The sequence below is a fragment of the Plasmopara halstedii genome (genome assembly GCF_900000015.1).
Source record: "Plasmopara halstedii genome assembly, contig: Scaffold_262, whole genome shotgun sequence".
Taxonomy (NCBI): Eukaryota; Oomycota; class Peronosporomycetes; order Peronosporales; family Peronosporaceae; genus Plasmopara; species Plasmopara halstedii.
This window is the reverse complement of record NW_020187183.1, coordinates 393,891-408,170: the sequence shown is the minus strand read 5'-3', so window position 1 is coordinate 408,170 and position 14,280 is coordinate 393,891. Positions and strand designations below refer to the sequence as shown.

At 43.9% G+C, this 14,280-nt stretch overlaps 6 protein-coding genes across 6 annotated transcripts; 3 read left to right on the top strand and 3 right to left on the bottom strand.

Annotated features, from left to right (window-relative positions):
* Nucleotides 1–994: 994 nt before the first annotated feature.
* PHALS_04529 (uncharacterized protein) lies at nt 995–1,504 on the top strand (the record flags this gene model as incomplete). The annotated part of the gene is made up of 1 exon (XM_024722352.1): nt 995–1,504. The coding sequence occupies one exon, from the start codon at nt 995–997 to the stop codon at nt 1,502–1,504; it is 510 nt and encodes a 169-aa protein (XP_024573437.1).
* A 113-nt stretch (nt 1,505–1,617) lies between these two features.
* Nucleotides 1,618–3,777, bottom strand: PHALS_04528 (palmitoyltransferase; the record flags this gene model as incomplete). Its single annotated transcript, XM_024722351.1, has 1 exon — nt 1,618–3,777. The coding sequence occupies one exon, from the start codon at nt 3,775–3,777 to the stop codon at nt 1,618–1,620; it is 2,160 nt and encodes a 719-aa protein (XP_024573436.1).
* Nucleotides 3,778–3,991: 214 nt separating this feature from the next.
* PHALS_04527 (class i ii superfamily protein) lies at nt 3,992–5,092 on the top strand (the record flags this gene model as incomplete). The annotated part of the gene is made up of 1 exon (XM_024722350.1): nt 3,992–5,092. The coding sequence occupies one exon, from the start codon at nt 3,992–3,994 to the stop codon at nt 5,090–5,092; it is 1,101 nt and encodes a 366-aa protein (XP_024573435.1).
* Nucleotides 5,093–5,190: 98 nt separating this feature from the next.
* On the bottom strand, nt 5,191–5,652 carry PHALS_04526 (uncharacterized protein; the record flags this gene model as incomplete). Its single annotated transcript, XM_024722349.1, has 1 exon — nt 5,191–5,652. The coding sequence occupies one exon, from the start codon at nt 5,650–5,652 to the stop codon at nt 5,191–5,193; it is 462 nt and encodes a 153-aa protein (XP_024573434.1).
* Nucleotides 5,653–5,815: 163 nt separating this feature from the next.
* Nucleotides 5,816–6,793, bottom strand: PHALS_04525 (Uncharacterized conserved protein; the record flags this gene model as incomplete). The annotated part of the gene is made up of 1 exon (XM_024722347.1): nt 5,816–6,793. The coding sequence occupies one exon, from the start codon at nt 6,791–6,793 to the stop codon at nt 5,816–5,818; it is 978 nt and encodes a 325-aa protein (XP_024573433.1).
* Nucleotides 6,794–8,608: 1,815 nt separating this feature from the next.
* On the top strand, nt 8,609–10,459 carry PHALS_04524 (RxLR-like protein; the record flags this gene model as incomplete). The annotated part of the gene is made up of 1 exon (XM_024722346.1): nt 8,609–10,459. The coding sequence occupies one exon, from the start codon at nt 8,609–8,611 to the stop codon at nt 10,457–10,459; it is 1,851 nt and encodes a 616-aa protein (XP_024573432.1).
* Nucleotides 10,460–14,280: the final 3,821 nt, after the last annotated feature.

Here is a 14,280-nt window from a genome sequence, read left to right as displayed (position 1 = left end):
CGGGCAACACGGGTGTTGTGGTCTTCATTCATTGTTTGATCAAGATGGCTCATCTTGCGGCTGTGCCGGACACTATCGACGGTGTCATGCAGCGACGCTGTATGTAAATCGTGTCTTTTGACAACATAGATTTCTGGAGTCAATTGTCTCTGACAAAGACCCACGCTTCACTGGGAAGTTTTGGTCGACGATCTATAAGGTGCTGGTGACCAAGTTAACTATGCAACGAGGTTAAACAGACCCTGGTGTACGGAGGTGGATCACCCAAGATGGTGTGACCGTACAAAGTAGTAGATTACTGTGATCGGTGTTACCGTACAAAGAAGTTGATTACAGTGATCGGTGTAATCACACAAGACTGTAACGTAACAAGAAGCACTACGTTGCGGGACTGTCAGTAGTTATGCATATTAATCAGGTTTTACTATTCAATCAGGAAAATCTAAGGTATTAGATATAGGCGGCCTGCCGCAAATAAAATAGATAAATACTGTCTCAATTTTGAATGAAACAGTTTATTTACCTCTGATTACTCTTAGAGTAAGTGGTTGGGATCCGCTACACTCGTACTGGTTCTTGTAAATAATGTAAGGTCGATGACCTTAGCTTAGCTTCCTCTAAGCAAAAGAGCTACTGCAGCCCGTACTAGACTGTGAACCTTGAGCACTACAAAATCACTGTATTTTCTATGTAGAACATGAAATTGTTACATTAAGTGCTCTGGAGTCTATCTTGGTGCAATTGCGCTTCGAGCACAAAGAAGGATGCCGAAAAAAACTGTTGAAAGCGGAAGATCTACTAGAAGCCGTTGGGTGTGCTACATAAAATTTGGAGATCCTCATATTTCATATAACTTTGCGCGTCTGTGTGTATACTTAGATTATTGTAGTAGCCGATGTTAGAGGTTACTCCGGAGTGTTACACATGTACAATGAGGTATAACGCAACACAACTATACAATATTTCAAATTTTGTTAATAAGCCAGGTTTCCACATGGACTTTAACGGCGCGAGTTTCCCGACATTGACACCACGAATCAGCGAGCTGTATGGGGCCAGTCGCTACGCATTTCGTGTAGGAGAAGCAAGCGCTTATGCTCAGGATTTGTATGAGCTTGAACACGAAGAGAAAGCACTAGAAAATATGATCCAGGACTTGGTTAATCGTCAAGCATCAATTCCAATCGGCGTCAATTTCCATCGCGAAGGTACCGGTAATGTAGCTAAGCTGGCAGGTACTGACGCTCAAGCTTTACAAGGTGATCAAGCTCCATTCGACTTAGATCAAGCGCAATCGAGCCCGTCAGAGGAAGAAGATGAGGGTATAGATGAAGACGAGGACGAAATGATGGATGATGAAGAAGAAGAGATGACAACTGGCAGAGATACGATTGTACGAGAAGTCGTGCCGCAGAGAGATGAAGATTCGTCTGGTCGTAGTATTGACTCTCAGGACGACTCAATGGAGATGGAAGTGGAGGTCTCATTTACAGAAACAACTTAATACCCTCAGCAAATTATATGATTGTTAAAAACAAGCGCCCACTTCCTCGTACACAACATGTATCAAGTCAATTCTAGATCGCAATCAAGCGAAAATTGCGATAATTTGCACTTCTATCGTGCGCTAATATCGTTCTCCTGTACTCCAGAGTTATTCAACTCATTTTCATCATTTGTTGAAATCTCACCACGACACACTTCAGCAAAATTGTACAGACAACCACCATCAAACGGGTTGTGAAACTCGTCCATGGGAGTTTTCAAGTATGGGTATTTGTCCTTGTTAAAAACTTCGTTCGTCGTCAAGTTGCGACTTACGTTGCGTAGCTGAATGATAAGCAACATAGTCGTTGGTAATCCAAATACGGTAGCACAAAGCAGCAAGACAGCATGAAGACTGTGAAGCAGCAACGTTGATGACTTTGCCTGGAGGTCGCCTGATAGCGCCCAATCAGGTGGTCGCAACCATCGCCACGGCCACAGCGCTGCGGTTCCCTGCTCATCGTGAGTATCATAAGCAAGTGGGTGCAAAGGAAAGTGGCCCATTAAAATGTTCAGCGAGATCATTCCGATAGCGAAACAGAAGCTCGAAAGAGCCACAAGAAAGATGAGAAAACTGCGATGGTTACCGATGCCAACACAGTTATTAATCCACGGACAATGATGGTCAAACCGGTAGACACAGCGTCTACAGGCCGAGCAGTGCTTGGAACGCTGTGGCTTGCGCGTCACACACGTTGGACAAGGTACAGTCATCTCTTCCATTGCTAAGAGTTCATATGCAGGACGTGTGGAGCGTGGCACATATCCTGGGTCCTTCATGCACACGTAGACATATAGTATACACGTCACAGTCAAGAAAACTAGCCCCACTGTCTGATACCGCACAGTCTGGATTGGATTTCGAGGCGGTAGACACGGGACTGCAAATATCAGCGACAGCGTCGCGTTGGATATGACCATGACAAAGAAGAAGAGCACAGATGCGCCTCTACGCGATGCCCAGGCCACTAAACGATCTGATGCACCTGCTTTTAAGGCGCTTACTGTCTCGAAGTGTGCACCTTGTCGCGCTATATCCATTGCAGTTCGGCCATGTTTATCCTTCGCTTTCACTGGCGCTCCTTCTACTACCAGTTGTTTCGTTAAAAATGCGTCTCCAAGCGCACTTGCAATCATCAACGGCGTCTGGTTCTCGGAATCACATACTTTCTGATCTGCTCCGTAGCCTACAAGTAACATTGCTGTGTATTGAAATCCCTCGAACACAGCCCAGTGCAATGGGGTAGCCCCACGATTGTCAGCCTGATTCACATCTGCTCCACGAGACACTAAAAGACTTACGAGCGCAGCGTTACCAGTGCTTGCTGCATAGTGCATCGCTGACATTCCTGAGGAATTTGTTGCGTCTAAAGATGCTCCAGCATCGATCAATGTGGTTGCACAGGCTACTGACGTACACAACATTAAAGCTGTCGCGCGATGCTTTGAGTCTCCACAGCGACTGTTGAGAAAGTCTTGCAACGTGTCTTTCGTTACTTCGTCGTGTTCACGCTCCTGCGTCTCCGTGCTCGCGTTGCTATTTGTCTCTTCGTCTACAAGATCGAATTCATCTTTATCCGACATACAGTCAACACCACGCCGTGCAGAATTCTTTCGCTGTTTCTTGTAAAGTGTATCTCGTTCGCACGGGAGATACTTTTTTGCTGTAGATACGAGATACGCCACTAATGTCGGATGTTCGTAAAGCACTGCGAGATGCAAAGAATTCATCTGATGACGAGCTTCATATACTGTCAAAAGACGATAGACACTTTGAGCTACTCGTCGTCGGGTAGCGTCTGCAATAAGTGTATCCGTATGGTTTTCTTCCTGCATCTGTTCCTGTCGCTCAGCAGCTTGAAGTGCCTTACTGATAGCCATTTCCACGGCACTTTGTGCTTGAAAAAAATCTCCTTTCACACAGGCGGAGCCAAGTACTTTAGCAGGCGAAGCAAAATACTCGTATTGACTCTCACTTGCTTCCTCCTCTTCACTCTGAGGCTCATCTTCTTGATGTGTCAGTAAACCCAACAAATGGTCTGAGCGAGGTGGAGATGTTGCTAATTGATCCTCATTAGGCTCTTCTTTAGGTCTAAAGGGCGAAAAGACTGATGTGGATGGAGAAGAAGCCGCGTAATTCGGGGACAATAACGGTGCAGCAGAGCTCGAGATATCAGTGCGTGGTCGACCGATTAACGGTGTCAGTTCATCAGCCTTGGAAGCTGCTTGCATCGTACTTCTAGTTTCTAAATGTGGCATTTCCATATAAATGATGCAGGCAATTACCGGTAAAGCATTCGCTAACGACGGAGATGACGGAAGATTTAGCGTAACAAGGACCGCAGATGCGAGCAGTATAACTCAGCTCGTCACTGTATATGTCATTATTCTGAGGATATCTTTTCTGATCGCTAACCTGGGTACAATATAAAGCTGTAACGATCTTATGGCATCTTCATCCTCGGCTTCCGCTGTCTGGGACTCAGCAACGCAAACCTTCCACGGTGGTCAGGACTGGAAATTCTTATCAAACTTTGCTGAAGACTTTAGTGTGACTACCAATGGTCTAGGTACACCACAAAAGGCGCTAGAAGCTGCTACTCAGGCCATGCGAACGGTGCATCATTACCCGCCAGCGGACTTTCAGCCGGCCATTAGCCACTTGGCCGAGTTTTTATGGCCAGAATGCTGGCAACAAAATTTGCCCCTTTTGTTGATGGGTAATGGAGCTAGCGAACTCATTGATTTAGTAATTCGTAGTGTGCAGCCCGGTGGTTGGCGACCTGGTGGCACAATGACTCAGTACAAAGAATATGAGCGCTCTAGCCAGGCTGACGGACGCGAAACGCTTGAGTGGAATGATTCTTCAGCGGTTTTAACATGCCTTGTCAATCCAACCAACCCAACGGGCGATTACATGAACGTGAACGAAATGAAAAAGTATATCGAGAAAAATTGCCCTGACAATCACACCATCATTATTGACGAAAGCATGCAGCCGTGGTTAGGACCTGAGTGGCGTCAGGATTCGCTCATCTACCAGCGTGAATGGGTCAAGAATCTATGCGAGACGCGCCGCATCAATGTGTGGGTCATGACGAGCTGGACTAAAATCTGGTCCTGCACGGGCCTTCGTATCGGCAGCGTCGTTGCTCCGACGCCGCAACACGCAGCGGAGATTAAACGGAAACAGGTGCCGTGGTCCGTCAATTCCATGGCGTTAGCCTTTGTATCCGCTGTAGTGAAAGACGACTCTTACCTCCAAAAAACATGGGAAGTCACGCCAAAGTGGCGTGCTAATGCTGTGGATCAGCTGTCTAAGCGCTTTCCAACTTGGCAATTCTTTGGTAAAGAGTTTTTGTCATGGATCTGGATGGACACTCGAGCGGTTGCTACGTGCGAAGAAGCCTGTAAACTGGCCAAGGAGCACGGCGTGCCCGTACGCAGTGGCAAACCTGGTTACAACCTCCCGACATATATCCGCATCGCTGTTCGCAGCCCGGAGCAAACGGCTGTACTGCTAAAGGCCTGGGAGTCGCTTAAGTAAGCTCTCTAATTTTTTTTAATAGGGCTTTATGAAGCATTAACAACCAAAACATTAAACTAGCTTTATAACAATCTCATCGTTTCTTGCTTCCGCTATCGTCATTCTCTATCTGGTGATAATCGATTGTCCAGTCTCTTAAATTTACCCTCCCAGCCACGCACAACTTCCGTGTATTTTTCAATTAGATCGATCTTTTCCGCGAGCTCTGCCTCAAGATTGAGAATTTCTAGCTCGAGCTCACTTCGCTGTTGCCGTCCGCCCGTTAATTGTGCTCTTTCCTCTGTAAAGGACTCTAGATTTACAGAGGATAAACTGTTGATCGTTTCATTCATAAAAACTTGCTCCAGCTGCTTTGCATGTAGGAAAAACTCTTCAAGACGCACTCCAATCTCCGCAGTATCAGCTGCATCACGCACTGGATTAAATCGGCAGTGCGGAGGATATTGAATTGGAGGACACACAAGATACAAGCTGCGAGCAAATGCTGCATTCATTTTGGACAGCGCTACCTCACCCGCCGACGTGGTGGCTGTCGCACTGACATCCTCCTCGATTTTCATCTGGTAGATTACTTTCTAATAAAAAAGAAAATATCATTTTATGAATATTCAATTTATCGTATATGGCAGATTACTAAAATCGATTCATGATCTTTTCATTATAGTTTAAAGCTTATGCACGATGACTTCGGTCACATAAAATTAGGATCCCGCCATCTCACTCTTACTCCGTCCGATTGATCAGTGCTGAAGCAACAAACTCACTGGTATTACGCCGACCAGAGTGTACACTGACACTGTAGACGAGCAAGTTCCCGCACATTGCACAAGCATTCGCGTTGTTTTCTGATGAAAGGACTTGACCGCACGCATCACACGCCATACCAGTATACGTGGGAGCCAGCACAGGAAATCCGTTGACATACTCCCGCTGGATATTTAACGCCTCATCCAGGGCTCTCCAAAGTGGCTCAGCTAATGAACAAGCCACCTCTCCACCCAAAAGCTGCCGTGCTGTTACATTAGGGCCATAACACTTTGCATTCAGTGACTTGCGCGTGCAAATGATAGCGCCACTAAGCCCAATGCCGCCATAAAATCCTTTGCTATGACTATACGAGTAATTAGGTGCAACGCCACCAGGTCCCATATTAAGTGAAGCACTTGCGGCTCGCCCAATAGGCCCGACAGCAATGTCAAGCTCGGAGCCCAACTGAATTTGACCATTTCGGGTGAAAACTTTTACAGCACTTCTCGAATTTAAGACAATCATATAATTGACAAGCTCACCGCCTGCCATCATACCAAAGCCAAATCCTCCCGACTTGACAAAGCTGGGCGCCGACCATCCTCCTGTTGTACGTGATATAACAAATCCTGTTCCAATCTTTCCTGTAAACAAAAAGCCTGCCTTGTACATAGTCACAAACACAAGACCATATGCTTCAGCCAGCAGTTCATGTGGAATTGACTGGTCTTTTAGCAACTTTGGGGATAAAAAAGTTCTGACCACTTGAGCTGCATAATCCATTTCCTTTTTCAGCTTGGCTTTGGCTTTCAAACTCATTGTATGATCAGTGACCGAATGTACACGCATAGACTCCATGATCGCAAGCGAGTTCGAGCGCTCTCGAAGCGCCGCTGCTGCTTCTTCTGGCGTAGTATGAGGCCCAATATCTGACGTCGTTCGAGTCAGCAGCATGTTGTTAGCGATATTGGTACTGGATCGTGTCGCTTGCTGATGATCTTGTTGCAAGATCAAAGCCTTGGTAGATGGTCGGAGTGTGTAGCGTGAAGAGTCTATGAAAGAATTGTTGCTGTTACTGGATGATGAGGACGTGACAGAGCCTGGATTAGACTGAGGCAGGCCATAACTCTGTTTAAGCTGCGATGAATTGTATTCAGCATTCATCTTTCTGCTCTGTCGACGAGATTTAAGAATGCGTGACGGTTGCAGCGTCCGCTAAAGCAGCAGAGCTGCGATGAGGAGCACACCGGGAAATTTGGATTTTCAGCACACTCGCTCTTTTTTCTGAGCCGAAGACTGATGGGAGTAGACAGTCGATAAAATTACTGTAGACGCCTTTACCCAATTCTTTTGTTCTCTTGATGAGCAGCCAATTTATAGCTTATTTAAGAAAGATTAGCAAGAACTTGGGAAAGAAACGTCACTACTTATGTTGTCTACGATTGTAATGTAAATGAAGCGTTTCATAGTATTATACCATTGAGAGGAAGGCTTTTAGTTCGTATCGAATCTAACAACTCGTAGTTCTCATTATCTCCATCTGACTTCGCCGCATCGAGAGAAACAACCGTTTGTCTACAATGTACGGTAGTGCAAAGAAATATGCACTTCCTCTCATCTTGATTACTTAACTCCAATGCGTGCGGTGATCAGCATCGTTAGCTGCATTGCCCCATTTAATGGTACCAAATAAAAGAACCGCGGCTGGGATGAGCACAAGGCCGTTCTCTTTAATCTTACGAATCGTCTTGTGCGGCATCGTTGTGATGAGGCTGCGTACCGGATGCACTTCGTACGGCGACAGGTGGCGAGTGGTACGACCAAACTCTTGACCGAATTTAGACCAGAACTTGACGAGGTTTACGCTTGGCGCCATCTTATCTCTTGGAATGCTGTGCTGTTGTTGGGACGTGCGGCTACCACGAAAAACCTTAACGCTGGATTAACCCCACATTTTAATACATCATTCTTACCTAAATGATAAATATGTATGATACACTTGTCCTGTTCTGACTACCAGACGTACAGTTTGTATTCAGCTCAAAAGGCATCCAATTTCCGTGGCGGAAAAGGCGTTCAGTTATGCTTTCAAATCGGGAATTGGGAAAGAATTTGCAGCAGCAACGATGATAACGTTTTGATTGTTGTCACTCTTTTTTTCGGGGAGAATTGTAGATGATATCCTCATTCTCATACTTCATTATGTTTCATAATGTAACACGTTTACTTACAACCATATAATCATCTGTCATGCATAATGTTTTATAATGTATCTGATTAGACCGCGGGTAACCAGCTTCATATCTTCAATATTTTCGGCGCCAGGCCATGATAATCCATCAAGGTCCTCAAAGTAGTGTGGTAGAATATTTCTGTGTATTCATCAATGACTTATCACGGAGAAAATCTGTCAAATACATGCCATTTCTGAGCACGATGTGCTAACACTATATGGCTGTCTCTACAATTTAATTGTAGAGCTCAATAAATGCTCTAAATTAATATGGGTCTTTTTTTTGATCGGTAAGACGAAACATGTGGTATAATCTGCTCCTGTCAAATCCAATTTTCGAGAAAAAAAGTTGAATATTATTAAGCTAAATACTCGATTCCAAACCTTCAAATGATAGTACCTGTTTAAGTGCATAGCTAAAAGCACAAGAAAATAAACGCTCGAATTAATGGTACGAGCCGGACCAATTACGTCCAAGCTCAAAAGTCACATCCTCAAGACTTTTCATTCCCAGATTTACTCCTAATTTTAATAGGATGGCATACCGCAAACACTTTCTACTACTTGTGACCGCATTGGTGGTGACTATTGTAGCTTCGCGTGAGCTAAGCAATTATCACTATCGATTTCTAGAGGAGGTTGAGGAAGAGCAGGAAGAGGAAGATATCTCCACTAGCAGTCTAAGCTCGTGGTTAGGCAGCGGCAGTGGTAGTGATAAATTATCGGGCTTTCCAGATGTGGGAGAGGAATCAGAAGCAAGCGATAGTGACGATAGTAAGGAAAAGGAGAAAGTGAAACATACTAAAGGTGGTAATGAGAGTGACAGCGAGGAGGAAAGCGAGACTTTGGATGAAGAACATGAAGCTGTCCAGCATGAGAAGGTTACAAGTAGCGATACGAGCAAGAAACCTGCAGATAGTAACAAGAATGGTCTTAGTCAGAACGTGTCTACCACGGATGATGTTGTTGCTGTAAATTCGACGAAAGATGCGAAGAAATCAATGATCAAGCGCTCCGGGTCGGGATCGCTCGATAGCTTGGTGGAGATTGTTGGTAGTGAAGAAATGGAGGAGGATGAGGAGGAGGAAGAAGATGAGGAAGAAGATGATGAGGATGAGCATGATGAAAATGATGATGATGATGCTGATGATGAAGAAGAAGAAGAAGAAGGCGCGAAGAAGAAGGCTGAAGCCGACAAAGTGAAGGATAAAGATGGCGCTAAGAATCCTACGACACAAAGCACCAAGAAGCAAGAAGATAAGGAGAAAGTGCAAGAATCGAGTGACTCAGATGACAAAGATCACGGAAGTGAAAGGCACTCTAACGATAGCAGCGCAAGCGACATGGAGCAAGGTCACGAAGACGGGAAAAAGAATATTATCGATAGTGCGGTTAATGCCACCAAAAAGGCTGTCGAGACTGTGAAAAATGGCACAAAGAAGGCGCAAGATGACGACAAGAATGTCTCGAGTGGTTTAGACTCAATGTCAGGTTCTGGCTCTGGTTACGAGACTGTGGATGTAAAAGATCTGGAGATGGATGAGAGTGGAAGTACTGACCATTCAAAACATGAAGTGGAGCAAAAAGACAAAATCAAGAAAGAGAAGGAAAATGTGAGTGACTCAAAGTCGGCCAGCGATGAGAAAGGAGATGATGAGAAAGATAAGAAGGTGGCGAAGAGTGACAATTCGGAACATGAAGACGAAGCCAGTGAAAGCTCTTCTGACGAACGAGAAAAGGAAGAGGAAGAAGATTTTGAAGAGATGCAGCATTACAAAGGATGGCCAGATGCCGAAGAGGGTGCGTCTGACGACGTAATGAATGTTAAACAAGACACAGTTCAATCTCACTCAGATGAGGACTCTGCTTCAAGTGGTGGGGACGATGTCACTGATCTCGTTCAGAATGGCGGTAAAAAGAACACGTCTCAGAATGCCGACGACAGCGCTGCAAGCGTCAATCTGGATACAGTAGACGTTGTAGGAGACAGTTCGGACGGCGTAGACTCGGCTTCTTGTTCAGGATCGCTAGATGACACAATGAATATCCAGCAAGAGCAACTGAGTGAGGAGAGCGTAGGGCTTGCTGAGAAGAAGGCTGAAGAGGCTGAAGCTGTCGAGTCCAGCCAATTCATTAGAGTTGGAGCAGGTTTTGGGGCTTTTGTTGGTTTCATTGCCGTAGCATTTGCAGTTATTGTTCGGAAAGTCCGTAGCCGTAATGGGGGTAATTCGGTTGATGAATCAACTGTAGCCATGAAGACTGATGTCAGTGGTGATGGTCATTCTGAGGATGATTCGTTAGAGGTGGGCGCACTGGACGAAGACGATGTCGATACGGAACGTGAGAACGAAGACGAGGAAGAAGGCAAGTTTGTGGGATCTGTATAAACCCTGCGGGCAGTCATTAGCGTCTCAACGTCGTCAATTGTATTTGATTGCGTTTAAACCCCTAGATTCTACATTACATTTGCTCAAAGAAATTTTGTCGTTTTATACTAGTATTGGCAATTTTCCCTTTTAATTTTTTACCAACTCAGACTTAGTATCAGTTTTATAATTTAGCAAATCCGCTAGATTTTACATTATCAGGCACTTTGCTATGTTTTAAATACCAAACTGATGCATTTCTGGGCAGCGGCGATTAGTTCTCATGATAAATATTCGATATGAATACAGATAGATGATGGCACACTGTAAAGGAAAGGCTCTTTGCTAGCCTCACGTTATGCTTTATGTTAAGTTCGACAATTATAGATAGTAATTTATTTGTATTTTATACAACCATTTTAGCCTGTTTTATATCTAGTATATAATCTATCTCACTTAAGGAATGATGCACTCGATTTGGCACCCCGGCGAGCCCATATTCTGTGCGTTAGTTAGTGTGGACTCAAATCATTGAGGCTATATTGATGCAAGGCGCGCGGCAGCTCCATTGCGCGAAATAGAAAAAATACGTTCCTTTTTACAGCTTCTACAATCTTAAATGCAAAAGATGTCGATCAATATTTCTATAAATCGGGATTGCGTGATTGGCCAAGTTCTGACACAACTGTACAAAGGTGTGTATTACACAAGTTAGTGTCACACGGTGAAAGCCGTACAAAGGTGTGTATTACACAAGTTAGTGCCACACAGTGGTGTGGCTACACCTTAGCAAGAAGAGGAAATCATAGGGTTAGCGCAACCAAAAGATATAGATAGAGTTTCGATCGATTTTGAACAGAAATGTTCGTTTGTCTTGGTCAGGTTTATAGTACTTGGAGGTAGCGGATTGGAATTCGCTACACTCGTACTGGTTCTTGGAAAGAACGTGAGATCGATGACGTTAGCTTAGCTTCCTCTAAGCAAAGAGCTATGGCAGCCCCGCTGCAGACAGATAATTAATAAAAGTTTGGTTGAGGTGTCGTTGACGAGAGACGCAGTGGTGATAGATTTCTTATGCTGGTGATATGATAGACAAAATAACACTTTTCTTGTTTCTCAATGTCATTTAAGTGGTTATTGTGGAAGTGTATGTGTTTGTCGAAGGCATGTGGTGCGTGATAACAGGAAGAAGGGAGAAGGAAAATGTAATGGTCACCTCTTAAGATGTTTATCAATTAATTTGAGCATCGTGGCTGGGAACTACGCCTCCTCGTACTAATAACGACTTTGCGTTGTGTAGCTTCAGGCTGAAACTTGCGTTATAATCTCCAAAGTTCACGTTTACACATTAAGTACAGTCAGACGTCCGCGTAGTCTTAACAGAGTTTAGTGTTTGTTTAGGTCTTGGTCGGACTCATTCCTTGCGAATTTAAAGGCAGCTGTATATCATGACCCTTTCTTCTCCCTGGTCGCATGTATTTTACGTTTTCTTATATGACCGTTTACAATAAGTTGTGTTTGGTTGTTACTCGCAATCAATCTGTCTAGATGCATTCATTCGAAAATTCAGCTTCGCACGTCAGGCTATTACTGCAAAAATGTAGATTGTTTTCACGAGATACCACCATGACCACCATCATGATTCCCACCTAGCTTGGCGGTGTGGTCAGCTTCGGTAGGCTGGATTTAGTGAAGCTGCTAGGCAACCCACGTCAATCTGGACCTGTGATCACGTTCATTTCGAGGCAGCCATAAATCTTTCTTCCGACAACGGCTCAGCAAGTCGCTGACAACCAATTAGCGGCGCTTGGCGCGGTGCCTATACCAATCTGAAAATCCAGAAGTTCGGAAAATTTGGTGGCTCATTTTATCATGGCGCAGTGATCATCGCTTTAGTCCTACAATTCAGCATTTTGCGTGGCTAGAGCATTTTTCCATCTCCATCTTTGCCACAATTTACTGTAAGCGGATCGAGGCTTTCTATTCGTATACGAGTCGAAGGATGAAAGGGCGTGTTTAAACACCTTACACTTTATAGTTTGTGGTATTGGTGTCGCAATTCATAAATATTTCAAGTAAGACAAAGTGTTTTTTTTAATTTTACTTTTCTTCGTGACGTCGATTCCAATAAGGTCCTCTATCTCTGGCTGGGACAGTCGTAGTGGAGTTAAGATCAATAATAATATCGCACCACCAAATGAAGTTGCTGCTCATGATACCCTGGGATATTATTTGACAAAATGATGACAAAAAGATTTTTTTGTTTGGTCGCACTCCATGTTGGTTTAATGTACGCATAATGTTTATGCACAGTTTCATTGCCAACATGAGACTTGAGTTATATATTCTGCTTTGTTAACTCTGCTAGACGTGTTCAGTGAGGATCTGCCGAAAGGTGAGGCTGGCGACATCACAAGCCATATACCCTGTCTTGATAGCAACTGAAATTGTATTGTCGGACCAAAAGCATTGCACGGAGCTGGAAACGTAAAAAGGATGTATCGCAACGGATTGTGTGTTTAATATATCTATTCACATATCCACTACATAAAACGGAATGTACCTTAGAGCTTTTACATCTAATTGGATAATAAGAATGGTGTATCTTCTAAAAGATCAAAAATGTAATAAACTTATATACAGTTGTCCTTATAATTATCAACACATCCTTTCGCCAACAACCACACAAGAAATTTGCTTGCGCATAACAGCGCAAACAGACAATACGGGTGGTCCAATGAGATTTGACATTTCGTTAGTCCAAGGCAAAACTCCTGCTATATTGATTTGGGCTGGTATCGCTATTTTTTCTTCCTTAAATTCTAGTTAGACTTTACGGCATACAATCCCCTGAGGTTGTTGGTCGTAAAAGTCTTGCATAAGACTCGGAGTGCAATCACAAAAGGGAGGGGCGTCAGTTCAGGAAGATATTCGACTTGGAATTGATTACGAGCTTAAATTAAGGAAAAAGCATGGCGCATCTTATAGAGCAATATTAACAAAAGTCATGGGCCTTGAGAGCGGCACAGATAAATGTTTTAGATGTCAAAGTAGTGCTGCAGCAGCTAGCCGACCGCGGATCAGGGGAAAGGTCGGAGGCGATAGTAAAGGGGCTTGCGATGCCAAAACATTATGGAAAGGTGGAAGAGAATTTCGTATTGATCGTCCGCCAAGTCAACACCTCTTAAAATCTAAGGCGATTGATTCAAATGCAATAGAAACTTTGTGCAGAGATGCTGGCAACGTTGGCTGCAAGTTTAGGAATACTTGCTGCTGCATGATACTATTAACATGTTAAGTCAATGAGAACGTTATCAAAATGTCATATAAAAGATAAGATGAGAGCACAAGCCTGCAAATTTATAGATCGATTAAACGACTAATGATTCAGCTTGAAACAGAAGAATTGTAAAGTATTTTTGAACTAAATTAGAAGATGCCCTCGCATATACACACAAATTGCAGCCATTTTGGTGTCAAACAGATGACGGAAAGTACGTACGAAAAAAAAATACAGACCAAAGATGCGATACCATAATTTTTTTTCTAAAGAGCTCTTAAGTTCGAGTGGGCTCATAGCTTCACATTATAGGCTGACAAGCGCAGAAAGAATCTAGATGCGGGTTGATTGACAGGGCAAAGAATACCCTCAACCCGTCGCGATAAGAAGATTACAGGATGGAGGTCGATAACGTGAGTCTGTGACGAAGGCATTTTTACCAGGGGAAAAATTCAGCTGACTTAGCATGATATGCTACAGCGGTGGAACAATGATACATTATGATGCTCAATGTACGCAGCTGACGCATAAATAAGGAAGGGGGCTTGGGAATCAATTCAAC